We start from the raw sequence: 26,125 nt of genomic DNA, 5'->3' as shown, positions 1-26,125 counted from the left end.
CCATAGCTTTTAAATGAAAACGATAACTGCCCATCATCAGCAGGCTCCTACATGAGATTATTGCCCAATAATAACACCGTAAAGAGGTGCACTGATGAGGCTTTTCTTTACTCATGCTGATCTCAAATTTTCTTTAGTTTGACCTGCTGATTTGTGCTGCAGTTTCCTTAATAGGATGCTTCTTATGACTCCAAAATGAAACGGTAGGGGTTACAATACAAGTCCTAATGAGTTTATGCATGAGAAAATAAGTTCCTAAACTTTATCAGGTGTTTTTGGGTACATCAGAGTGCATGCTTTTAATTAATATATTTTTTGTAAACTGGAAATGGTGCAAAATCTTTGCTTTTATGCAATTAAGGAATAGAAAATATATATATTTTTCAGTATTTAACTTGCAGATAAAGGCCTTCCAATCTCTTATTGATGAATTTCTAGTTTAGACAAAAATCATTATTTAGATTAATTGCTAAAAGACATTTATTGTGAGATTCACTCCGTAATATATGGCTGCTGTGGGGCTTTAAAGAGTCTAAATTATTGCTTAAAAAAATACAAAGTTTCAGCTCTAATGGGTCCTAAGAGGTCTTGAATGACATTTTTACTGGTGTCTTAAATTTCTGGTGCTGAAAGAGGCTTATTATAGTTTAATTCATTACAGCATTCATTACCATTTGTGCATATTTAACTGGGTTTGACTTAAAAGTATAATTGTTTTAATTGGTTGGGTAAAACCTGCCATCAAAAACGGTACTAATAATAATATACTGACAGAAGGGGGGTAAAGTTAATGAACCTACCGACGCAAGTACTGGAGTTGCCTGCCTGTGCTTAAAAAAAACCCATTTTTTTAACATTCTATTTTTAATTTTTTTAGATCTTGATAGTTTTAAAATAAAATTGATCTCGAAAAGTTTAAAATATAGAAATAGTTTAACTTTTTAACGTCTTTGAAAAATCTTTATTTAAATTTAAAACCTACAAAAGTGAGAACATAATTTCCTTTCACAGTTGTGCCTTTGATTTTATTTCACAGGAAAATATCTTACTAGAATTGTATAAAAGATTAATTTAAGACTTTCTGCTGGTGGTTGATTTGAATTTTTCTGATTGCTCTGTGGGGGGGTCGTTTTGTAATTGCTGCCTAAAAGCTCCCAAGGGAGCGGCGTATTTTTATTTAATTTTTTTTTACCTGGAAGTCGACTTAAAGCTAAAACAACAGCTACAGCAGACAGACGAACGTGTCTGGAAACGTCATGTAATCAGTCAATTGTCCAAACGTTTTCCTCCATCTTTTTACTTCAAATTGCTGCATCTTTCAACAGCTTGTTTTTAATCGATAACGTTGCCAAACTTGATGTGTTTCTCTTGCGTACTGCATGGACTTAAATCAATGGATGGCTCTTCAAACTCCAGCAGAGGGATGTAGGTTGTGAAACATGCTGTTGAGCAAATCAAACAAAACAAATATCTGCTTTGGAATCCAAACCTGCCTGTGCTTCTGATTTGCTGCATCTTTTTGTTGCAGAGCGCGCAGTATTGATATTCTCTTAAAACCAGCTGCTCTTTGATTTAAGGATGAGACGGATAAGCTAATGTCAAAGTGATGCAGGTAATTTGTGCAGATATTGGAAGCACTTTTATTTTTCTTTTTGTCAAAACGTCCCCTTTGACTTGCGTCTGACTGTCCCACATGTTTGCTGTTTCGAGGCGATCCAGCTGTTGTTGAAACATTTTTTTTATTTTTTTTATTATAAAACATTATCAATTTGCCCCATCAGTAACCTTGGCTACAGTACAGTAGTTTGTTTCCACAGCAAGAAGCGGACAGTGCTACGCGGCCGGAGGCTGGTGGCTATAGAGCGGACTCTTTCCTGAGCTTTGGGGCTTTGTGATGATGCCGGCAGCCTCCCGAGCAGACATTAGTGCGTTTGTGCGGGCGTTCTGTCAGACAGAGGAGAACAGCCACTCTGATTCAGTCACAAAAGCAATAACTCAAAGTTTCCCTTCTTGCTGGATTTTAATTAGACGCATATTTTGCTCCATTTGACTGAGTCCTCATAATTCCAACATGCACCCTCCTTTTGCATTTCCAGTGGAATAAATCAAGCATGTTGCTGTGTGGCTTGACTTCATTATGTTGTAATGAAGTTTACCCCCAGGTGCCGCGAAAGAAACCGCTTACCCCCAAATGTCGGCTTTTCCTTTGTACTCCTATTATCTGAAACCAGTTTTACACAAAGAGCTGGGGAAAATGGGTGAACATTTCCATTTTAACCTCCCTCTGTCTTATCAGTTATTCTGTCAAAAATGTAAGTTTAATGCAAAACGAAATATTAGATTACCCTGTCCTCCTCCACTGTGTCGACCTTTGCCATTCTGTTTTAAGCCTACGCTGAGCCTGTTGCTTTATCTTGTGCTTTCTTCTGTCCCAGTAATGAGCCATTTTGCGGCTCTTAACATCTGCCAAACTTGGAACGTTCTGCTTGCAAGACTCATCTCCAATGCATGAGGAGTCAGGCACCCTTTTGATTTGCCCTCTTTTCTTGGAAAGTGCTCACCGAAGTACTTTGTAGAAAAAGCATGCTGACAAACCTTTTTTTTCTTTTTTTGTTCCCCCCTCCTGCCCCCCCAAGTTCCAAATTTGGTAGTGTTTTTGTTTTCTTCTTCTTTTAATGATTGGTGCTTGCTCCAAATAAGGTGTTCCTCTTGATCTAGGCCCTCTCTCTTTATCTCTGTGTCACCGTGGGAGAGCAGTAGTGTGGGGGTGACTAATTAGAAACACAAGTTTTCTGTGGGCACCGTCAGGTTTGTCTAAAAAGACAACTCAGCTTTAAAGGTTAACACTATGCATTCCAGTGTGTAACATCTGTGCTTGAATGCAAAGCATCTGGCTTTTTTAAAGAGCTTCAACTGAACTTTACCCTTGTCAAGAACTCTAGTTGGTGACCTTGCCCCTTCAGTGCCTCACAGTATGCCTTTAACTCGCACATATGGCTAAATGTGCTTCATTTGTTGGCTGAAGGAGCTTTAAACAAACCCTTTTTAAACCCTGTTTAAAAAGCCTTAAAATGTTGCAATAAAGTTATCTCTAAATAATTATCAGAACTTTTGTAAAAATGCAACTTTAAACAGAAGTGTATTTATTCCTTGTAGGGAAAAATATTATGGCTAGTCCACCAAACTCTTCCTAAATGGCTAACCCTGCTATCATCTTTATGTGTAATTGTCTTTATAATCCTTACCTCAACTCTGAGATCTACAAAACCTAATCCATGTCTTTCATCACAATATAACCAATTTATATCAGTCAATGTCTATAATTATTGATTTTTTTGTTTTGTTTGAAGTATTTGAAATACTGCCAAACTGGTGACGTGACCTTCCCCGTTTTGCGTAAATATTTCCTCTCAAGCTGCTGTACGCATTTTCTCCTTTCATTCCACGCTATTGTTTTTTAAAATAAATTAAACCTGACTCTGCTGTTGTTGCGCAAGTCACTCAACAAGTTGTTGCTAGGTTACCAATGAGTAATTAAGTTGATGCCACTCACCTTTCTCAGCTGGCCTTGAGAAATTGAGAGGCCATAGCCTTTCCTCTGCCTACATCCCCCAGAATGCTGTGCGGTTCTGGATCGGAGTTCAGTGAAATTATAAAATATTCTTTCAGATGTACTTTCTGTTAAAATTTATCATATGTCTACATGTATATTTTTATATTTAGTACCCAGCCCTATTTTATGACAGAGATGGAAAACTTTAAAAGATGAAACGGCTACTTTGTTGTACTCTGTTGTTGATGCAAAAACTGAATAACTTCGACTTTTCTTTGTTCAATAACACGATCCAAACCAAAGAGTGTCTGTCAACACGTGGTAGAGCTCAATGCGACATTCACTGATTGGAAAAAGATTGGAGTTCTGAGTTTCCTATCCATTGGTCACCTCATCAAGGCTGATCGAGCTGAAAATTGCCTGACTTGGCCAATTTCTCAGTGCATGCCTTATCCTTTCCAGGAGTGCCAATGAACGTCAAGGTTTCTGTATTTAGCTGTAGACCCTGAACAAATTAAATAAAAGGTTTTGCAGGTGTGAAATGATAATAAAAAAAGTCACTCAGTGGGTAATTAATTGAGGGAAAAAATATCCCAGTCTTATTTCACCATATTATCCTTTCAATTAACTGAATGATTTAATCTTGATTTAAACTTCAGCACCAGCCCGCTACAGGAAATATTTTTTTAATCTATTAACTTCCTGGTTGATAAATTCTCTGCCTAATATTCCCAGGAAAAAGAATCACAGATGAGCCATATGCTCGATTTATAGATGTAACTGACAATATATTAAGGATGTTATCGCCTCACCTCACGTCTTTTTCATTAACAGAACGGCGTGTGTAAATTAACCCATCACTTGAACAATTAGTGCACTTAATCAAGTTTGACACATAAGCTGCTTTTCATTAATCAGGTGACAACCGGACATGTTTGTGTGAAGTTTTTATTTCTTGGGTTGGGGGAGAGGTGGTTAGCGTTCTGTGACACAAATTTGAGGAACAATGTGTCGCATCACAAGACGTTACAGTTGCTTCAACTCATGTGCGGATCAACAGTACCGTAAGTTGATTCAAACAATTATCAACTGCTAAGATGATTCGGTCAGATCACTACTCATTGTTTTCACTGTCAGCTAAATAAATGAGAGAACATTCACGCATCTCCAGTGCAGATCTGCTACTGTCTGACGTTATAGCCAGTCGGTATTTACAAGTCTCGCTTGTCACGGTTTTAATGAAGTACTGGCTTTTTATTTGCTCGAAACCCAATTTTAATGTCAAAATGCAGTGTTTTCATGAGAACTGTACCTCTAGAGAACGTTGAGCTTTTTGACAGGGGAGCAGCGGCTTAGCTGTGTGCTGACAGCATCTTCCGTTGAAATGAAACATTATGCTTTCAGTAATCTGACAGCATTGTCACAGTAGTGCCATTAAACGCTAAGAAGAATAAAAAGTTTTTAAAAATTGTCATTTAGTGTATACCAGTAATACTCAATGAAACAAAACTGAGTCTCACTTGTCTAGAGAGTATCCAATTAGATCCCTTGTTTAGATCTTTAGAGTCAAAGTTTATGCTTTATCACTGATCCCCATTCTTTTTTGTTTTTTTTACACCAGATGTAACAGGACAAACACCTTCTGAAAAGTTCTACGGAAAACGTTGATCTACCAAGTCTGTCGGGTCATCAAGATGTCTTTTTTTTTTTTTTCTCCCCAAAATCTCAGATATGACTTTGCATTCTTCCTTTTCAGTAGTGTTCTTGGGGTCACCCATGGCGGCCATTTTTGCCCAGTCTTTTCTAAACGTTTGCGTCAACAGCGGCTTTTACTCACAGTCATAAGGAAACAGGCAGAGAGAGAACAGGGGAAGAGATGCATCGAAAGTGCTGAGCTCGGGAATAGAACCCCAGACAGCTGCCTCCAGCTATTGGGCACACGCTCAAACACTATTTTTGTTAAACATGTTTCTTCTAACTGAGGCAAGTAAAGCCTGCAGTGCTTCAGATGTTCTGGGTGCTTTTGTGTCCTCCTTGATGAGTCCATCCATAAATCAATCAATCAGTCATGTTCGCAGGTCAGGTCATGAGGGCAGCAGCGTAATCTGAGAGAACCAGACTTCCCTCTCTCCAGTTACTTGGGCCAGCTCCTACAAAAAAATGTAAACATCGTGTATGTGAGAAAACTGTGTAAGAAGTTGGAATGTATTTTTGGTGCCTTATTCAGCTGTATGATTTGATCTTGTTCAAATTATAAAAAACCTCTTTAGTAATACGCCAAATAATCGCCCGTATCACTCGTCACCTTTTGCACCTCATTAGTCAGTGATGTTAAGCTCTTGATGTCGCTCACCCAGGCTGTTTCTGTCTTTCTCCCAAATGAAGAGAGAGGTGAAACAACTCCATGGTTTTGTGGGGTGGCATTCAAGTCTTTAGTTCGTCCTACTTAAATGTCATATCTTGCTCCCAAGATTTTGGAGCTACGTCTGCTGCGGTTGCCTGTGTCAAACACTAAACGGCACTTGAATCGGGCTTTTAGAGCAGCAGGATATTCAGTTTTCCTCTCAAGCAATCAGCTTCCTCTCACGTCTCTGCAGCAGAAGGCAAGCACATCCTTGTGAATCCTTCTGAAGCTGTTGTTTTTGAGAGGGGTGGAGGCGCAACTCCACTGTATTCCTTTTGTAAAAGTATTCATACCCCCATCCACAGTGTGCCCCTTTAAGGTCACAGACTTTAATACAATTTAAAGGGATTACAGTTATGTAAAGTTGTGCTTAACTGTAATGTGGAAGAAAAACAAACATGGAGTTAATTTTTTTAAGTAGGCAATGTTTCCTACATTTTGTAAGAAAAGGCCAGTAATTCATCAATTCAATCATTTTTTAAAGGATACTTGCACATTTTAATTTCAGTTCAATGCATTTTCAGTTAACTAATCTAGCAATTGGTTAATAGTTGACTAGAATATACAGATTGAAACATGCCATTTTTCTGTAAGAATAACATCCTCGTAGTAGTAATTAAGCCAAAACGGTACAAAACACATATATTTTGCATTTAAGATGAGATCCTTCTTTGTGTGTAAATATGATAGACCCATACTCCTCAAGTAGTATAGTTGGCTACAGCTGGTTCAAATTATTTAAAAAGAATGTACTATTAGGCACCTTTTAATATCCAATTATTAATTTAATAAAGAAAATCAACATCAGCCTTATTGATAAGTCAAGTAGGAAAGGCTGAGCTTTTCACTTGTTAAAATGTTAATATATTTTTAATTGTATTCATGCTTTGCTTCTGTAAAGGAATACAAAATTGTTGCATTTAAGTAATATAATGCTTTTCCTATTTAAAAAAGGAATTATTTATTTATTTGTATCTTTATGAATTTGTATTAATCTACAAAATAAGCTTGAATGGTTAAAAAAAATCTGCAAAATGTGCCACTGTTTTTTTAATATTATCATTTTAATCAAATTACTCAATTAGTTAGTAAGGTGAACGTCTTTATGTCTGGTGCACAAAATTACTTTTGATTCTCTTCATGAAAAGGGATTTTTCTTATTTCTTTTTTTTTTTATAAATGTTTTTTAATTATAACTCATAGTGTAAATTTAGTTTTGGTTCATCATCGAGCTGCCAAGTATGTTCTGCCAAGCTGTGATATTCCTTTCTACAATATCACAGCTCCATGAAACTTGACTGATGTGGGTCATGACTTGTCATTAAGGGGAAGCTCTTGAAATCTGACCAGTTGAGAACCACTGATCTTAACCGTTCCCTTGTAGCTCTGGTTGTGTTTGAACTTGTTACAAGGTGCACACCGCCCCAGTTTCAACGTTTTTGTAGCCTGTAGCAGATTGTCCTCCAGAATCACCCTGTATCTAGCTAAGTTCATCCTCCCATCAGCCATGATCGACTTCCTGTTCCTGCTGAAGAAAAACCTACCCACATCATGATGCTGCCACTACCATCTTTCAGGAATCAAATGAATAGTGCACAGTGTGATGTTTAAAGGCATATTGTTTTATGTTTTACCCTGAATTTTAATTCAGGTGTAGCAGAGTAAAAGGGGGGGCTTGTACAAATCCACACCTTGCAAGATTGTATTTGTTAAAATCTTAAACTATCCATCAATTTTTTTCCAATTAAAAACAATAAAATCACAGTAAAATAAATTGAAGTTAGTGGTTATAAGGTGACAAAATGTACTTTTATAAAATTACCTCTTGTAAATGTTTATGCCTACAATAACAGTCTTTGTGTTTTATGAAATATCAGCTGAAGAAGCAGACCCAAATTATTTTAAGAAATTTGAAAGTTTTAAATATTTTTCTCTTAGAAGATAAAAAGCAGTAAACAAAAACTGTTTTTGCCTTTAAAAAATTGCAACATAACTCTCTGTGTCCTCCATGTTTTGGATATTTTCTATTTTTACATTACTCATGTTAGCCTGATCTGATCAAGGTATTTCTCAGACAGAAACGAGACGCAAGAGTAAATGCCTTTTGCTCTTATCTGACACATTGCAGGCATCTCTCAGAACCTCTGCTCCCTGGCTGCGCTCAAACCTCGCCTTTTAAAAGTCTCTGCTGCTTCGATCTGAGACGAGAATCCAAGGAGCCCGTTGACACGCCTGCTGGTACTAGCGCGCCTCCTCGTTAGCCATGCCCTCTCAAGTCAGCAGTCCTGATAGGCGTGTCTTAATGAGTTCTAATTGAGAATGGCTAATTTGCGTAGCCTGAGTCATTGTCTTTCTTAAAGCGCCTTAGAAGAAAGACTCTTTGCTAAAAACCTGATTGGAGAGTCTGGAACGTCTTCATCAGGGGTATACTATCAGGAGCTTTTATTCTCCCTCTGTTGCCTAATCTCTTTCATTCATTGCTTTTACCATTTCACTCCTCTGCTGACACCAGTTTGCTTAGTGGGGATATTCTCAGACCCCCTCTCCCTCAATCACAAACGTTATTCCAGTGACACCCGCCGTTTTTTTTTGTTTTTTTTTTTCAAAGAAACCACTTCAAAGTGTGATTAAAAGGAAGCAGGGCAGCTCTGATCAAAGGTTAAATTTTGCACAGCGTGACTGACTTCACAATGCAGAGCAAGATTCCTCCTAAGATTCCTGAGCACAGCGTAACTGTCGAGGCAAGCAGACTGCGAGTTATTTAGCCGTTCTTGGGAGGACAAGTGATGGATTTTTGTGTGAGCTCCTCTGAGCAATCATCCTCAGAGTGTGTACGTTTTCATTTACACTGTAAGAGAGTTGTATATTTCCTCTTAATTTGAAAGCTGACACTTTATTTTTTCTCCCCCCTCCTGCTTTTGTCTCACAGTAGAATATACAAGGAGTTTAAGAAAGAGAGGGCTCTGACGGCACTGGCAGGTTTATTGCATTGGCTGTAGGCCAACTCATTTTGTCCAGAAAAGTAATGAAATCTCCTAAATGACCCAAGCAATTCAAATTTGTGAGACAATTTCCTATGCCACTGAAAGTCCTTTTTTTCTTTTATTTGATGTTTCACACTTTGGGAATTGGGTTAGGGCCAGATGAAATAACCATTTTTCAAATTGTTATCTCTGACCAAAGGGACAATTTTAGATTTAGGCAGTGCAGTTCTCTTTTATTTTACCCAAAGTTATGAGTTCTCCTTTTTCTCTCTGTGTTTAATTTCAGAACTGCTGGCTCCCAGACTCCAGGAAGAGAGAACATGACGCACTCACCACTGCCAGAGAGCGGCAGTGGGCAGATGTGCCAACCGGGCCCCCGCCTGCAGCTTTAGAAGTTTCCACTGCACCATGACAGATAATCATTAAGGTTTATTCCCTGACATTTGACTCAATACCCTTCCTGCTTCCCCATCCCTTGGTACCCAACCATCCCCACCCGTTCCCAACATGCTGCGGTTCCTGCCTCTCAAACTGGGCCGACTGTACCGCTGTCTGAAGCTGCTGTTAGTGCTGGGTTTGTCCGTCATCTTGTTGATGAACACTCACAACCTGTTCGCCTCCTTTCAGAAGAATGAGCTGACTGACAGACGATTCATTAACCTCAACAAGTGTCCCGCCTGCTTCGGCACCAGCTGGTGCCGCAAGTTCATGAACGGTCAGGTTTCCTTTGAGACCTGGGGTCGACTGAGGTTTCTAGACGTCTTCAATGTCAAGAATGTTTACTTCGCGCAGTACGGAGAGCCCAGGGAGGGAACGCGACGCGTGGTGCTCAAGCGACTTGGCTCCAATCAGGAGCTGGCCGAAATAGACCAGAAAATCTGCAAGAGGGCAACAGGCAGACCACGCTGTGACCTCATCCAGGCCATGTACAAGACTGAGTTTGCCCGGATCAATGGGGATGTTCGCTTGCTCACCCCAGGCGTGGTGGAGGGCTGGTCGGACCTGGTGCACTGCCCCTCACAGAGGCTGTTGGACCGTGTGGTCCGAAGATATGCTGAAACTAAAGACTCGGGCAGCTTCCTGCTAAAGAACTTGAAAGACACGGAGAGAATGCAGCTGTTGATGACTTTGGCATTCAACCCAGAACCACTTGTACTGCAGGTATTGTATCTTATCTCCTTTCTTAATTTGGTATGTTTTAACCAAAGATGGTAATTCTAGTTGCTTTTAGATCTGTATACAAAGGCTTTAGACTTGACTTAGATTTATGCTCAAAATACTTGAGATTTGACTCAAATGAGGTTTAAAACTTAGAAATTATATTGTCATGTCATTAGGGATAAAAGAAAGCCAGTATTTAAACCACTGATCACATATCTGATGGGTGTATGCAAATGATAACAAATTCATGCAGTAACTTTATAATAATTACATAATTTTGTATGTTATGTATGGTTTTGGACAAGTTTTAGATTCACCAAAAATTTTAAAAATGCAGATGCTATAAGGTTTGCTGTAAATCATTCAAATCTTCTGACTTGGCATGGAAAAGAAAACCCTCCCAACCCTTCATTGTTCTCTGTGTGGTAAAGTTGTAGATGATTACGACATCATTCATTGGACATTTCACATTTTTCAAAATATAACCACTTCCTGTTGGATTCATTCAGAAGTTAGACATGAATATATTTCCAACTATTTCTACTACCGTATTTTCCGCACTATAAGGCGCACCTAAAAACCTTCAATTTCCTCAAAAGCCGACAGTGCGCCTTATAATCCGGTGCACCTTGTATATGGACCAATATTGAGCCACAACAGGTCTAGCAACTACGGTAAGCAGCCGCCGACTTCATTTTCCCCGTAGAAGAAGTGCGCGGTGCATGCTGGGATAGTTGTCAGAATGCTGGTTTGTTAATGATGTTTGATAATACATTGAAAGCCAGCGGGGGCAGGGGGGGCTGGGGAAGATAAACAGAGACTGCGGCGGCAGCATGTCGGTTGGTCTGTGTTACCCAGAAAGCAGTTAGGCACAATATCGCAATACCGTGAGTGAAACAATGACTGGGGAAGACTACTATATAAAGTACTCGGGGACCTCTTCTTTACAAATGTGGATGTGTAATAATTAGAGATGTGCTGATCAAGTTTTTTCCTGCCGATACCGATCACCCATGAGGGCCGATCACCGATACCGATCACATAATTATTATTACTTTTTTTTAAAATCATAAACACTACCAGTTACATTATGTGGAAAAAGGAACCATGAATTCACCTTAATTTAGACAAAAACTTGTTTTTAATAACTTTTTCCAAGAAGAAAACTAAACAAAACAGGCATTGTGCAAATTGTATTGCTATCAATAATAATATCTTTAACAGACTGATAACATATGAAGGCTCTGAAGAGGCTAAATAATGCAAAGATCCAACATAAAACCTCTCAACATTGCCAAAAAAATTCAAGTATAAAACTTGGCATTCAATGGCAAATACAGGATCCATTACAATAAACAATCCAGAGTTACTGAATGAAAACTTCCTGATAGCATGGCGGCTAGCTGATTACTGCTAGTTCTGAGTGGCTGTTTCTGACTGAGTGGAGTAATTATGCAGAACAGGGAAGGATCGATTTTTTTTTTTTTTTTTTTTTTTTTTTTTTAGAGATTATGTGTCTCATGTTAGGACAGTGAAAGTTTTAATACGTATGTAAAATGTATTTTTTTAGGTTAGATGCTGCAGCTTTAAACAGAGGTTCGGTGTGAGAGTCACTACCAGGTGGAGCAGAAGCGGCGCTCCGTCTGTGAAATATTACTACCTGTAGCGCGTAGCAGCGGTTCAACAGCGAGAGCAGAACCAGCGTCTTACATCGCAGTTCGAAAACTTAAATAATTTTTTGGGTTATTTGTTTAGCTTTCTGACCATCATGCTAATAATCCGGGTGAGTGTTTGTAGCTGTGCGCTGCTTTACCTGCAATCTGATCCTCCATATGTCTTTTTTACTGCAGTGAGCCTCGATGTAGCCAAACTCCGTCAAGTATGCCATTGTTATTATGTCGTATTAACTTCGTTGTGTTGATGCATTTTGACATGCTTCAATTTTCCGCCGCAACACGCAAACGTCCCCATTCACTCAGTGCGTTATAGTTCAACATTGTTTAGGATTTGTTGCTGCGCGTTTGCGCAGTGTGAAGGAAAGAGGAGACTAGCTGCACAGGCAGGCTGCGAAATAGTAATAATAGACTATGGCAACCCAGACTGTAGCGTCTATTCTATGCGCCTTATAATGCGGTGCGCCTTGTATATAAAAAAAGTTTCAAAATGGGCCATTCATTGAAGATGCGCCTTACAATCCGGTGCGCCTTATAGTGCGGAAAATACGGTAATTTTCTTTGAGGAAAGAAATGTATTTGTGACAGAAATGGAATCCTTACAGTACGATATACTTGAAAATAGTCACAGTATTGAGACGTAGATTTAAACAAATATTTAACATGACACGATTGCTTTTGTTTTCAAAAAGAAATATGATCTCCACACTTGCTAAAATCATAACACTGGTTTCTCATTAAAACAACTTGTTACTTATTGTATTTGTAGTGGTTTTGAAACCGTTTTTAAAACTTGACTGATACTGTCTTTCTAGTAACTTAATTTGCACAGCAGTTTACAGTACAACAGCTTTTTAAATCGAATTTTATATCTTTGAAAGGATAATGGTTGAATGTTTCTAAAAATAAAACGGTTCCTAAATTCATAACCTACAGCAGTTCAGTGCTATAGGCAGACCAGATGGTATGCTTTGGAAAAAATGTTTACTTTAATCTTGAGTTATCTCTGGAGAGAACACGGTTTTAAATTGTTCTCAGAAGAATGTTTGACTGTCGGACAAGAGGATAATAAATTACATTTACATAAATAGATGTTTGTCACCTGATCTGCTGCAGCAGGTGTTACCATGCTAGTGTATGAACTGCAGATCTTGGATTACGTACGGCAGGATCAGAGCATCAGAACCAGGGTGTTGGCCACTAAAAGCCCCTCAGTAAATTATAGGGTGGGGATCATCTTTTTCCTTCCTCTTCTATAGATCTCAGACGAGCAATTACACCCTTTCCTAAACTCTAGACTAGAGCGCGACGGCACGCCACTATGTGGAGCAGGAGCCTCTGCTCAGAATAGAGACGAGTTGAAGGCTGTGGCCTCTGAAAAAAATGAGGGATTTTTGGCTGGCGGCAAAATTGCATATTTAACACCAAATGTAGGGCAGTTCTGAATTATTCAAGGATGCATTTGTAAACGGTCCAAGTTGTTTTTAATTTTAATATACATCCATGTCGTCTGGACTCCTGTCAGTTGTGGGCGACTGGAGCAGCAGGATCTCTTGAGAGCTGCTAAGTGGGATCAGATCCAGTATTCTTCATCCTTCATTAATCTTCCAAGAGTTTTTTTTTCTTTGTTTCTAAATATGTTTTCCTCTGGAGATGAGTTTCACATTATGGAAATGTTGCTTTTATTAGAAAACTAAATTAACTAATACAACACAACATGTAATTACTGCAATCATCATTTTGAGCGAGATTATTTCAAAAGCACAAGTGTTTTTATTTTTACTTTTTAATAATGTTAAACATTTCTTATATAAAAAATATGCTTACTTGTATTTGAGAGGATGTTGGAAATAAAAATGTGGCCCATCTTTGTTCTGTCATCCAACATGTCAAACCCTGCCCCTCCATATGCCCTATAAACACGCTCCACATCTTTTCCCCTCACTGATTTATGAGCAGCCAATCAATTTCAATTTCTATTTGGCATTGACCCCGTCTCGTGAGAGGACACAACAACAATGGTCTTGAGCCCATGTAGACATTGAATAACGTGTGCTAACCCCTCCTCACCTTACACATACCACATTGCTCTGGGCATTTTGGAGGACAAAAGGAGACCTTGTTTTTTTTTTTTTGCTTGGCCAAATCTATATAATCTGATTAGCCTTGTGTAGTTGCTCGCTGTCCTCTTTCCTTCCTTTCCTTCCTTTCCCCAGCGTTTTATTCTGTCAGTCCATGTCCCTGCTTGGCTCTCTTTTCTGTGAGTGTTCCCTCCACGGATAATGCCATCAGTGTTTTTTAATGCCATTACGCTTCAGTTCAGAGGCTTGGTGAATCACCTTGTCTTGCAAAGAGCTTCAGACATCTCACACCAACACATCATGCACACACATTGTCCACAGCTCTCTTTTCTCTCCCACTCTCTGTAGCCCTCACATGTTTACAGGGACTCATGAATTGTTTATCTTGTGCAAAACTTGTGACCCATGGGGGTATCACACATATAGGGTTGTGTGGTTGGATGGGATGTGAAGAAACCTCTCAGGTATCCTCAGTTCGTCAGCATCACTGAGCTCAAAAGATGAGAAAATTTGCTGAGAGACTGTGAGACCGTATACACAAGGTTAGGCAGCAGTGAACCATAAAGAATTAATGGCGTCTGTAGAAGTTGAACAGGAGACGTGCTGCACTACAACACCTCAGTCTCCTGTTTTTCCAGAGGTTAGGCTACTACTTTGTGATTGATTCTGAACAAGAGACAATGGGATGTGGACTCAGTTTTATATCAGTGCGTGCAGTATACATATCGTAAAACTGTTATCAACTCGTTGATATCACAGAGACACTATATTTGCGACGTATTTTGCAGCTCTAATCTACAAATGAACAAATCCAACAATATTATGTGTGTTATTGTGGATTCCAATTAGTTGAATTTCACTATTTTGCATGTGTTTTAATGATGTGAATATCAAGTAAATCTATACTAATACTGTTTATTAGCATTGAAATGTGCAGCATGAATGCTTTCTTAAATATTAATAACTTTATTACAAGCCATAGCTGCTAATTTCTTTGTCTTACTATTGAATGGAAAAATTAAGACTGAGTTTCATGTCATATCACCATTTAATTTATTTTGGTAGCTGTTTTAAACAAGACTCTTTGGTATGAAATGAAGAGATCTGCTGCTGATGGTTTCGTAGCAGGAAGGAGTTGTAACGGGAGTAGCAGAAAGTTTCTAAAGGATGTTTGTTTATCCATTTGGAATGTTTAACACTCATAGATTTAAATCTCAATGACCTTTTTAAGCTTCTTGAATATCAGTGTTTTTAAGATGCTCCACTAATTTGTAGCGCAGCTCCATTTGCTAGTCGTCACTATGACGCACAGCATCCAAAAAGTTTATGGACACCCTTTGCCTCCTGTTTGTCTGCCTCATCTACAAAATGCCTCTTAAGAAGCATTTTCCTTTTACCTTTTGACTAAAGATAAATGGGATGGTAGCCCTGAATGTGTGTAGTGCTTTTCTAATCCTACCCACCATTCAAAGTGCTTCTACACTACAAGCAGTATTCATCCGGCCTCGGTCATAAATGTGCATCCATTATTGTGATGATATGAAGATTGGTAGGCAACTTGGGGTTAAACGCCTTGCCTAACTGCAAATCGACATGTGTTGGGCAGCAGCTCATAACTATCCAATTGCAAGATGATTACTCTTCCCACTGAGTCACAGCTGCCCAAGAGAGTCGCATTGGCTCTTCTCCAGACGTTCATGCCTTGTTCTGATGGTTTTAGATTTCCAGCACCAATGTTATGATTTCTATCCATAACTTTGTCTGTAAGCACCAGCTCAGAAAAATGAAAGTCTTACCTTTTATATCGTGGAATTTATATTGAATTATCTATTTTGAACTGCCTTCATGCTCGACATGTTCAAATCCTTTATTAGTCTAATATCATGTTGCCACAAATATTTTGCATATTTTACTTGCGGTGAACACCTGTAGTAATCTAAATATCACCACTTTAAAATATTTTAGATGACTTCAAGTACCACATTACATTTTGCATTATGTGAAACTAAAGTAATAATCTTTAGATTCTCTTTTCTCCTCCTTGTTTTGTTTTTACAGTTGAAAAATGTGAATAACATTTCTGCTGCCTGCCCAGTGAGCTGCATGCACACTTAGAAGGGGCTTCTGTTTCCACTCTTTTGAAGCCACAGGCAGTAAATCGGCTCCGAATCACTATGAGAAACCAGACCTCCTTTGTCCGTGGAGAAACAATCTGCTGTGTTGTTTTCGGGTCTGGCCAACAATGGGTTTTCTGTGTGTTCTCTGTGCACGCTTACACACACACTCCACCCCCTCTTCATTGTCACGTGGAGGACATTTTGGCTTTGAGGAGTAAATATTTTTGGAAGACAAAATAACGACAGGCAAACAAAAAAAAAAATCCTTGTGCAATGAGAGACATCTCCTCTTAACTTAATCATATTTCTGTTTCCTCTTACCATTTCTGTTAAATTGCTTTTGAAGTCTTTGTATAACTTTGATTAATCAACTTTTGTCAAGGTCTTGTCTCTTTGACTATCGGAGGAATTACATGATCCTGTTTAATTTTACTCCTTATTCAAGAATAACTTGGTTTGCATGAGAAGTGAGTAATTTATTCTACTCATTTCCATGGCTCGAATCTTATTTGCCATCCTTGGATTCTCTCCTTCAAGCGAGATGACTCACTGATTCATCAGGTGATGGTTGTGTTTGATGAAGTGCATCTGGTCCAACCTTAAATTAGTTCGATTTAGCCCAGCTCTGCCTTCCGAATCATTAAGCTCGGCGAGTTTGCCAGAAGCATGTGACTGCACTTGCACCCTTTTTCAGTCCTCAGCCATGTCGTGCTCAGCGAAGCCGAGAATAGGATGTGACAGGCCTGTGGGGTTAACTCAGTCAGTGGTACGCTCATCTCCTCTAAAACTCAAATCTGTGCAGTCCAGCCACCCCTCTCCATATTTTCATTACCGTCTCTCATCTACTTCTTCCTCTGCCTTCATGCTCTTTCTAACTTGCTTGCATCACCTGACCAGAAGATGTACTTATGAGATGGCATGAACTCCTTGTGTAGCTTTTGCTCTGTTTGAAACCAGGATGGAGGTTGATATACTTTCTTATCTACTGTTCTGTTAGCATTTTTCAAACACCAATTATTCAAAGCTCACTCAGAAACATACAAAAAACAAGAAGATAAAAATTTGAAAACCTGATGGACTGAAGGTATTTCAAACGGTGGTTTGGTAACTAAATGTGTAATGTAATCCAGTGGTTTGACCTAGTAACATGATGTAAGAAATTAGGACAAAACAAATATTTAGCTTTTTCTGGTTTTATTTTTCTTTGTTTAAAATCCACTTCAGAAAAGCAATATTTTTAGAGTGTTTCAAAAACTGGTAAAAAAGAAAAATGCAATTTGCTCTATTTTAGACTGGCACCCCCATCAGTCATACACAGTGGCTTTGAAAAGTATTCACACCCCTTTTTTTCACATTTTCATGAATTTGATTGGGATTTTATGTAGTACATAATTGTGAAAGGAAAAGAATGAATACTATTAATATTTTTACAAACAAATAAATCTGAAAAATCAGACATCTGTTTGTATTCACTCCCTTTACTCCAGTGCATCAAATTCCCTTCAGAAGTTATTCTAAGTGCAAAGTGCTGTATTTCTGTGCAATGCTAATTGGTTTGTCAGAGAACATTTGATAAGAAACGGCATCATGATGACCAAGAAATGCAAAACTCTATTTAGGTAGGAAATCGTAATAAAGCAGAGTATGGTAATAAAATAATATTTTAATCTTTAATAATCTCATAGCACGGTTTGATAAAACATCTAAAAATAGGTTTGCATTGGTTCCAGACTATCTAGGCACAGCCGTCCACTTTAACTCGAAGGCAGGAAAAGCATTGCATCAATCACCAAAGCTGCTGTGAGACCCACTTTAACTGGAGGAGCTTCAGAAATCCACAGCTTGTTTGAATTTGAGAACATTGTCATTTTTGCACTTCACAAATGTAGTTTTTATAAAACTGTTAGAGAGCGCAAGCCATTAGTGGAAGGAATCCAATAAAAGTCCTACTTCTGTATTTTTGTCACCAGAAACCCAGTCAATAACATCCATGCTAGTTTGATTCTAGTCATAAAACATTGCAGCCATACTTCCATTTATTATGCCAGTTGCTACAAAGGTTTTCTAAGGAAACCCAGTCGGATTGAGTCACTGAGTTTGTAGCGATCCATCCCCCTGGACAAGCATGTAGCAACAATGAACAAGTCACATAATATCAACTCTCCTGGAATCTCTCACAGGGGTGCCAAATAGGGGGGGAAAGTTAGGACAATTTCAAGGGCCCCTGACCAACAGGGGCCCTCCACATTTTATTTTATTTTTTGTAGAAATTAAATAAAATGGGGCCCTGTCAGTTACAAAATTAATCATTGTGTTTTCTAAAATTGTTATCAGTAAAAATTAAATGTTACCACTGCCAGCCCAAAAAGCACACATCCATATTTGTACTGATCTGCATGAAATGGTTCATTCCTGCTTAGCGCGCTTGATGGTGACAGTGTTCAGCAGCAGTCAGTAGAAGGCAAGAATGACTAACGGTTATTTTGCTACAAATTTTTTTTTAGAAAATCATGTTTTCAAAAAAATTGAGATAAGGGAGAGCAAAATACAAGAGTGTCAATTTGCAACCCAGTTTTTCTCCGAGAGGTGAGTAGACGGTCAGATTGTCAACCATTCAGCATAATTAGCTTAGCTATAGACTACTGCTTGCCTCCGTTTCACTAGCATTTAATGAATTAAGTAAAAAAAATTACCAACAAATTATTTAACTTGTCCCTGTACCTTTTATCACACTTAACAACAGATGAATCAGTCAGCAGCAGCTCTAACCCACGTCCCTACTGACCTGCCCTCTCCTAAGTGAAATTAAAGCTGCAGTATGTAACTTTTTAAAAATATATATATTTTTTACGTATTTGTTAAAACTGTCTTTATATTGTGACAGTACGGCATGAGAGATAATCTGCGAAAAATCTATTTCCTCTGCCTTCTTCCAGTGCTATCTAGAAACAACCAATCAGTGGCAGGAAAGTTTTAGTGCTGTCAATCACAATTTTATGTGGCTGCTCATCCCCAATCCCCCTCGCTCTGTGCTATGCTGTAGCTAGCGCAGCTTGTTGTAAATGCTCATTCTAGTTAGAAAAGCTACCAACGATGGCAGATAAACTGTTTTCCTGTAATAAGTTTTTTCTTCCCCATTAGCATATTTAACAGTGAGTGAATGAGTTGATTGACAGCGCTAAGACCGTCCTACTGGTTCTGATTGGTTGCTTTTTCCGGAACATTGCATTACTTTAGCTAGCAATAGTAGTTCAGGGAGGAGGTGGAGGAATTTGGTTGTTTTCACAGATTATCTGTCTCATACCAAACTGGCACGACATGACATCTTTAACTAATGTGGATAAAACATAGTTTTTATTAAAGTTATATGCTGCATCTTGAATAAAATGCAACTACATAGCATTTTTTGAGAAGTCTGGATTGCTCTATATATATTTTTGTACGTTGCCTATGACTGTTGATGTGGAGAGAGCCATTTCAGTAATGGAAAAAATGTAAGCAACCTACTTGCATACTGTATGTGAACTGTTATATAAAATTCATGAGCAGTAAATATTGTCCTAGTATTGGACCAAAGCATTGGACCAAAGGTTTTCAAATTTTTACCAAAGAAAGCAAGGCAGTTGCAAGCCTTTAAAATTGTGATGATTTTTGTGGGACAAATGGACTCAAAAAATTGTAACAGCAGCTGCGTGGGGGAGCCCAATCTAATTTTTTGTCATGGGGCCCAAGATTCCTGGCGGCGCTCCTGATCTCTCATAAGGACTCTGCACAAATTACCCATTGTGAAATATGGTGGGGGTGGCAGTATCATGGTTTGGGATTTTTTTTCCCTAAACAGTAGATGGAATGTGGTCAGAATTGATGGGAGGATGATGCAAATGTTTTATAGCCTAGAACAGGGGTGTCAAACTCCAGTCCTGAAGGGCCACTGTCCTGCAGTTTTTAGATGTGCCACAGGTGCAAAACACCTGAATCAAATGGCTTAATTACCTCCTCAGTTCTCCAGAACCTTGCTAATGACCTAATTATTCTATTCAGGTGTGGTGCAGCAGAGGCACTTCTAAAAGTTGCAGGACACCGGCCCTCGAGGACTGGAGTTTGACACCCCTGGCCTAGAATGTAGTTGAGACAGGGTGTTACAAGTTGAGCATCCAGCAGGATAACTGCCCTAAGCTTAGAATGGAGGGATTCCAATCAAAGCGTGTTTATGCAATAAAAATTAGTTCTTTAGTCACATAAAATTAAGATAAAGTACATTCATTTTTGTTGGAAGAATGTAATGGAATGCAGAAAACATGGATTAGTTTGTAAGACATCGTTTTTCTGTGATCCCATTTTGGTTCATTTATATATATTCCTGCTATTTAATCAACAAGTTACACGGTGTTTCAGTTTTAGAGAGCAATAGAATGTTCTCACTCTGTGGTTGATGTCCACCAGTAAATAGTCTTTACGTTTTAAGTTGCTAGTCTTTGATTAGTACTTTTGTTTTTAGGTCTGGGGGATTATGGCACTCTTGGCACATAAAAGAGGTTGTGCATGCTGCTTAACCCTGCTTCAAGTGCTCCCAAACCTCCTTTCATTATTCCTGTAGGTCTTTGTGTACAGACTGAATCCTGTTAGGCTAAGACAGAGAGTTATCTGAGCTTGACTCCCTTCTTTTTGGCGGGCCCTCACTGAACATGGGTCCTGATGGAAAGGAGAAGAGATGTACAGAGCATTTCTGCCACTGGGTTTTGTTCTAGCCACAATTTTGTGGTGTTTTCTCCCATTTGAATGAGCCAGACTGCTTGTGTTACCATAATCCCTCTCTTTCCTGCCATATTGAAACACACACATACACACACGCCTGACAGCTGTGTTTGGTTAGGTAAATGCCTGTGGCGACCCCCCTTTCCCTTTTCCACCCCCAATCCCACCCTCCAGCTCCTTTTTTAGATTCACCCCTCAGCCCCCCTGCCCCAGCTTCCTACTGTTACAGAGTGCACCGCAACCTACCAGATGCCCAGCTTGAGAGGACACAGTTCTGCTGTGAAAGACATGCCCAACTCTCTCAGGGCCCCTTAAGATGGCCAATATGGATCAGTAACAAGCAGCTTTTTACTTTGTCCTCTGGGGAGATTAGGCTCTAATGTTAGAGCTAGAATATGCTTTTTAGCACATCAGCTTGCCTGCAGTAATAAAACTGCCCACTGCATTAAAGCACGAAGCACCTGGTTCCTGCTGGAGAAATTGAGAGGTCAGCAGTATACTGCATCGCTTTCATGTTTTAGCATTTGCACCCCCTACTACAGCAAAAATGACTTACTTTAATCAAAACTCTCTGTGGATGTTAGGGGGGAAGCTGGTCAAACCCTGGCACCTCTTATTAGGTCTGAGGTCTCCGCTGACATTTGAGATATTTAACTGGGGTTGTATGGTGGTGGGGGGTTTGTGCATGCTCTTCTCAAAGACGGGTTGAAGTGTGAGGTCAGTGACGGCACTCTTCCTGCTCGCCATGCCACCCCAGCTGCCCCCGAGATAATTGGTGTTGCTCTGAAACGTACAGGCCTTCATGTAGGCCTTTAAACCCACACTCGTCAGGTCTGAGGCCAAGTTTCACTCAGGCTCCTTCACTGTTGTGTGGGCAGCAATACCACCTAGAGAGTCAACACCCCACTGCCTGTGACTTAATACATTCCTCATCTTCCAGCAGGGTGGGCTCGAGGTGCCTTTATGTTCAGTGGTTCAGCTCCAGGTCGGGAAAAGGTTTTGTCTGTCCACTAACAACGCTGTATGCGCTTTCAACCTCAAGCTGCACTGTCCCCTGCACTCATTCTTCATCCTGTTCTCATTCTCTCTACAGAGCAAAGGCCTGAAAAACTCAAAGACCTATGTAACCTATTTCTGTCAGTGTGACGGAACAGAGTCACGTGTGTGCCCTTTCTGTCAGTGCTGTAAAGCTTTACTTTTCCTGGTTTGAGAATGTAAAATCTCGGATGATTCTTACTATTCATGTTTTTGTGTTGGATACAGTTATCCTTTCAAAAACACACACCAGATATATTAATGGCAAGTCTGGTGTTAAGAACCTTTGAAAAGGGTCTTATCCTCTTCAAAGTTTCAAAACCACTGCAAGTCTGTGCTGTTTCTATAATTTACAGTGGGCCTTTGACCAATATTTATCTATATTATATAGACAGTATCTATAACTTAGTAGCATCACTACTACTGTTACATGACCAAGCCCCACATGGCGGACTCCCCCAAAAACATGTCCCCAGCAGCACCAGCATAGAAAAAAGTATTGATTCTTATGTCAGCCCAGTTTTCTCTCATCAGGCCGATACAATATGTGAAGAAATGACTAACATTTGACCGATACCATTGTTAATGACGTAACGTGCATTAATGGTTTAAACCTCACCTAAAGAAAGTGCCACCATTCTGAATTATTGGTCATCTGCCTGGAAAAAAAGCTATAACATTTGTGAACAACTGTCGTAATCTATCAAATAAAGGACCACCTTCCTTTGGTTGCATAAAGGTAATGCTGTGTTAAAAGAATGACCTTTAAAACAGCTGAGTGCAGGTGAGCTATACCAGTAAAGAATCAGGCAAAAATAATAGATTCACAGATTAGGATTCTAAGATGATTACTTGGAATTACTTGCACCATACCCCACTCACTTTAGATGATTATCTAAAGTGTTTATAAATTCCAGTTTCTTATTGAGAACTTTAAGATGTGAGAACAGCATTGAAAACGTTTTTTTCTTTTTTTTTTTTTCCTAGCCTTCCTTATGTGAGCACTCCTCAACTTGTTAAATTTTATTAGAAGCCGGAGTGAAGACATGCCACTGTGTGGAAGAGAACAGTCATAGGAGTTTGTTTTACAACCCCCAAAAAATTGGGCTTGATTTTGTTTTTTACTGCATGACCAGGTTGAGCTTATAATGGTGCGTTCACTGATCCAGAAAAATGATCCGATTTTTGTATTTCTGACCAGGTCAGGGCCAACTGAGGGGAAAAATCTAGTAAATTTCCTTATAATAAACCAGCTAACATCGGCTTCCTAAATTGGCATCAGTAGAATTACATGCTTTGCTGTTAAAACTAAAAATAACTGTATTATGTTAAACAGCTCTATTTTAAATGCTTATACAAATGATTGTGTGAACCTGGTATTTTTACTCGGGGTTTAGTAATTCCCTTCCTTAAAACTTTTGGTTTGAAAACAACCACCGTGACTCTACAGTATCTGATTAGAGCGCTTCTGGCTTTACGGTTACAACAGAATCATTGTTGGGTTTGTGGATGGAACAAAGATAGGATGGGGGGGTTAGCAGGAAAAGCAGCAGCAGTAGCAGCTTGATACGAGCCGCACTACGGGGGGGGAAAAAAAGCGGTAGTGACCATGTGTGCCTTGGCTGAGGAGTTAACGCATGCTCCCCTGTGGGGCCTGAGCACTCGCCTTGGACTAACAGACTGTATTTTAAACTTAAATGGCCAGCAAAATGCCAGACGGGGCTCACCACACTTCCTTCCAGACACTCAAGGTCAACAGGAGAGCTACACAGAAAAGCAATGTGTTTCTAACTCCAGCCTGGCAGCCCCGTGCTGCCAGCCTTACAGAGCAAATGTGACTTCTTCTTTAGCAATAAGCCCCTGTGATAAACAGACTAAAAAGTTTTCATCTGGCAATCTTAGGTTTATGTAGGCTTTGTTTGGCGTAATGCTGTCGCCCGCTGCATTTTCTTTCTTTGAAAAGTGATCCCTGGACTCCAGATGAGACGTGTCCATGCTTGTTTGCTGTTGAAACAATACGGTTTTATTCAGGAGAGAAAATGTTAAGAATTTACACCACACCCCACTCAGGGTTTTATTAAGCCGCTCACATGCAACACTTTGGGGCAAACTGCTAATTTCCCCTTCTTTTTTTTTTTGGCTGGAAGTAGTTGTAGATGCAAAAGCAATGCTTCTGTTTCCTCATAAATATTGCATTAATAAAACACTGATGTGTGCTCACCATATTTGTGTGTGTATGTGTTTGATGGGCCAGTGTTCTTTGCAAGGCAGCCAAAGCAATAATCTTGGGAGCCACTCGTGTTTACTCGGCTCCTGAATAGAGGTTGTTATCAGCCCCGGTCACGTTGCATGTTCTCATTCACATTCACTCAGATACACTTGCGCATAGACACGCTCTCACTTGCACACGAGGAAAAAAAAAACAAGGAGCCTCTTTTCGAACCCTCCACAAGCGCACACACAAAAAATGCTTTTCCCTGAGTGGTCCTGTAGAAGGGCACGCCTTTGTCAGCAGATGTCAGGACGCAGGTGTGTGTTCCTACGCCTCTCGCTTCACTCGTTTCATCCTCTTCTCCAGAGGCGGCCCATTTGTCTGTGGCCCTGTTTCATTTCGGCCCCCTCCCGCCTCCCCGCCCATCCCACCCTGAGGAGAAGACTCCAGTGAGCCTGTTGTGTTCCAGGGTAAAGGAGTCAAAAATCAACCCCCCTCCAACATGGACTTGATGCTGCTGCAGTGCACCAGCTGAACCTTTAAAATTAGATTTAAAAAAGCCTTGGCTCTGTAAGTTACTGGTAAACAATCTTGAACAAGATTGTATGTTCGTTTTGCTTTACCTCTTGATGCACTGATCTTTTTTCTTTTTTTTTCAAATTACATGGCAATTTCAAATTGCCATGTAATTCTGTCTGTATTTTAGCAGCTCTCTGATATTGAAAATAGCCAACTTCAAATCTTCTCAGTAAGAAATACTAAAGAGAGTTGTCATTGTTGTCATTCACAGAGCAGAAAGATCAGATTTTTTAAAATCTTTTCTAAGTATTATACACTTTTAACTGATCTAAGTTTTCTAAAAATGAAAACTTTGCTGTGTACCTTTGCCACACAGCAGAATCTAAAGCCAGCTTTAGCTTGATTTGAGGGAAAACGATGAATAAAACCCAAGTTGGTTTTTACTCAAAGGTCCGGAACGTTGTAAAGTCAACTGGAAGTTTTGAAAAAATTCAGTTTGACAAAGTGTGCACGTTTTATAAGTCTTGAGGAAGAGGATTTATATTGTGCTGGAAATGTAATTAAAACAATTTTAAAGGGAGTGTTTTTCTTTTTTATCATGGGACAGGATGATCAGGCCTTTAAAAGTAGTAAGTTTCTAGGATGTCATTGGCAGTTTAGCACCCTCAGCATTTTTGAAAAGCTTAATACCATCAGGAGACGACTGGTAAAATTCACAACCACACACATCTTCACACTTTACTTCCTAGGTCTACTTACAGTGCAAAAAGATGTAATATTTGGCTGAGCCTTTCTATATTGCCTCCCTCACCACCAGTACTTCCCTCAGAACGCCTCATTGCGGCCGTTAATGACTTCTGCAGTGTAACCATTTAGGGAGTGCTAAGGAAGAATGAGTGTAGTATTTATCAACCCGCGCAATAGGAGGGCTTGAATCTGGATGCTCAGGTGCGCTCTTCCATGTGCCTGCATGCACTGTTCAGTAGTTCTCTCCTTAAGGCGTTTTAGCATTCAAAAGTTTAAATTTAAGAAGCTCATTAAAGCAGTGCGGAAGTACAAGTTGAGGCGCAGATCGCTAGGCAACGGGCCTGCCAGTGTGTGTAAATGACCGACAACTATGTTGAGAGCCGAGGACGGGGGCCAGACAGACATGAAGGCCTTCTCATAACAGCCATTGACAGTGTCTGAAAGTAGCCTCGAGGCATTCATCCAGCAACCCCCCTCCACACTCCCATTCTGCCGTCGCTTTACTTTTGCTCCCATTCAGGCCTGCAATCTGACAACAAAGAGAGAGATGTGTTTAGCAGGCAGGTCTTTGCCGGTTTACTCCTCCTGTCTACTGAAGCGAAGAAGCGAAAGACGCTCTGTTTGTCTCTTCTGTTCGTCATCTCTCATTTCTCCTCCTTCGCACTCCTCCCCCCACCCCACCAGCCAACCACCTCCTCCATCCACCTTTCCCTCATTTATCTATCTGCCCTGCGGGGGTGAGAGAGGGACGCTGGTGTTTTACAAAGCTAGTTTAGCTGCAACAGTGGATGGGCTGCATTTTGTCAACAGCACTGAAAGCTTCAAATATTTCCACCAACGGGAAAAAATACATTCCAGTAGCGTTTATTATGGGTCAAAGTACG

At 39.7% G+C, this 26,125-nt stretch overlaps 1 protein-coding gene across 1 annotated transcript in view; it reads left to right on the top strand.

The window, feature by feature from the left end:
- The window catches only part of dipk2ab (divergent protein kinase domain 2Ab), a 39,870-nt gene that overhangs the window by 1,485 nt on the left and 12,260 nt on the right, over positions 1–26,125 (top strand). The window contains exon 2 of the mRNA XM_008396811.3: positions 9,228–10,102. Coding sequence (XP_008395033.1) covers positions 9,449–10,102 — 654 coding nt within the window. The 5' untranslated portion in view covers positions 9,228–9,448. The remainder of the gene's footprint in view (positions 1–9,227; positions 10,103–26,125) is intronic.

This window comes from Poecilia reticulata, chromosome 20, assembly GCF_904066995.2.
Source record: "Poecilia reticulata chromosome 20, P_reticulata-male-v2, whole genome shotgun sequence".
NCBI lineage: Eukaryota > Metazoa > Chordata > Actinopteri > Cyprinodontiformes > Poeciliidae > Poecilia > Poecilia reticulata.
This window is presented reverse-complemented; position numbering and strand designations above follow the sequence as displayed.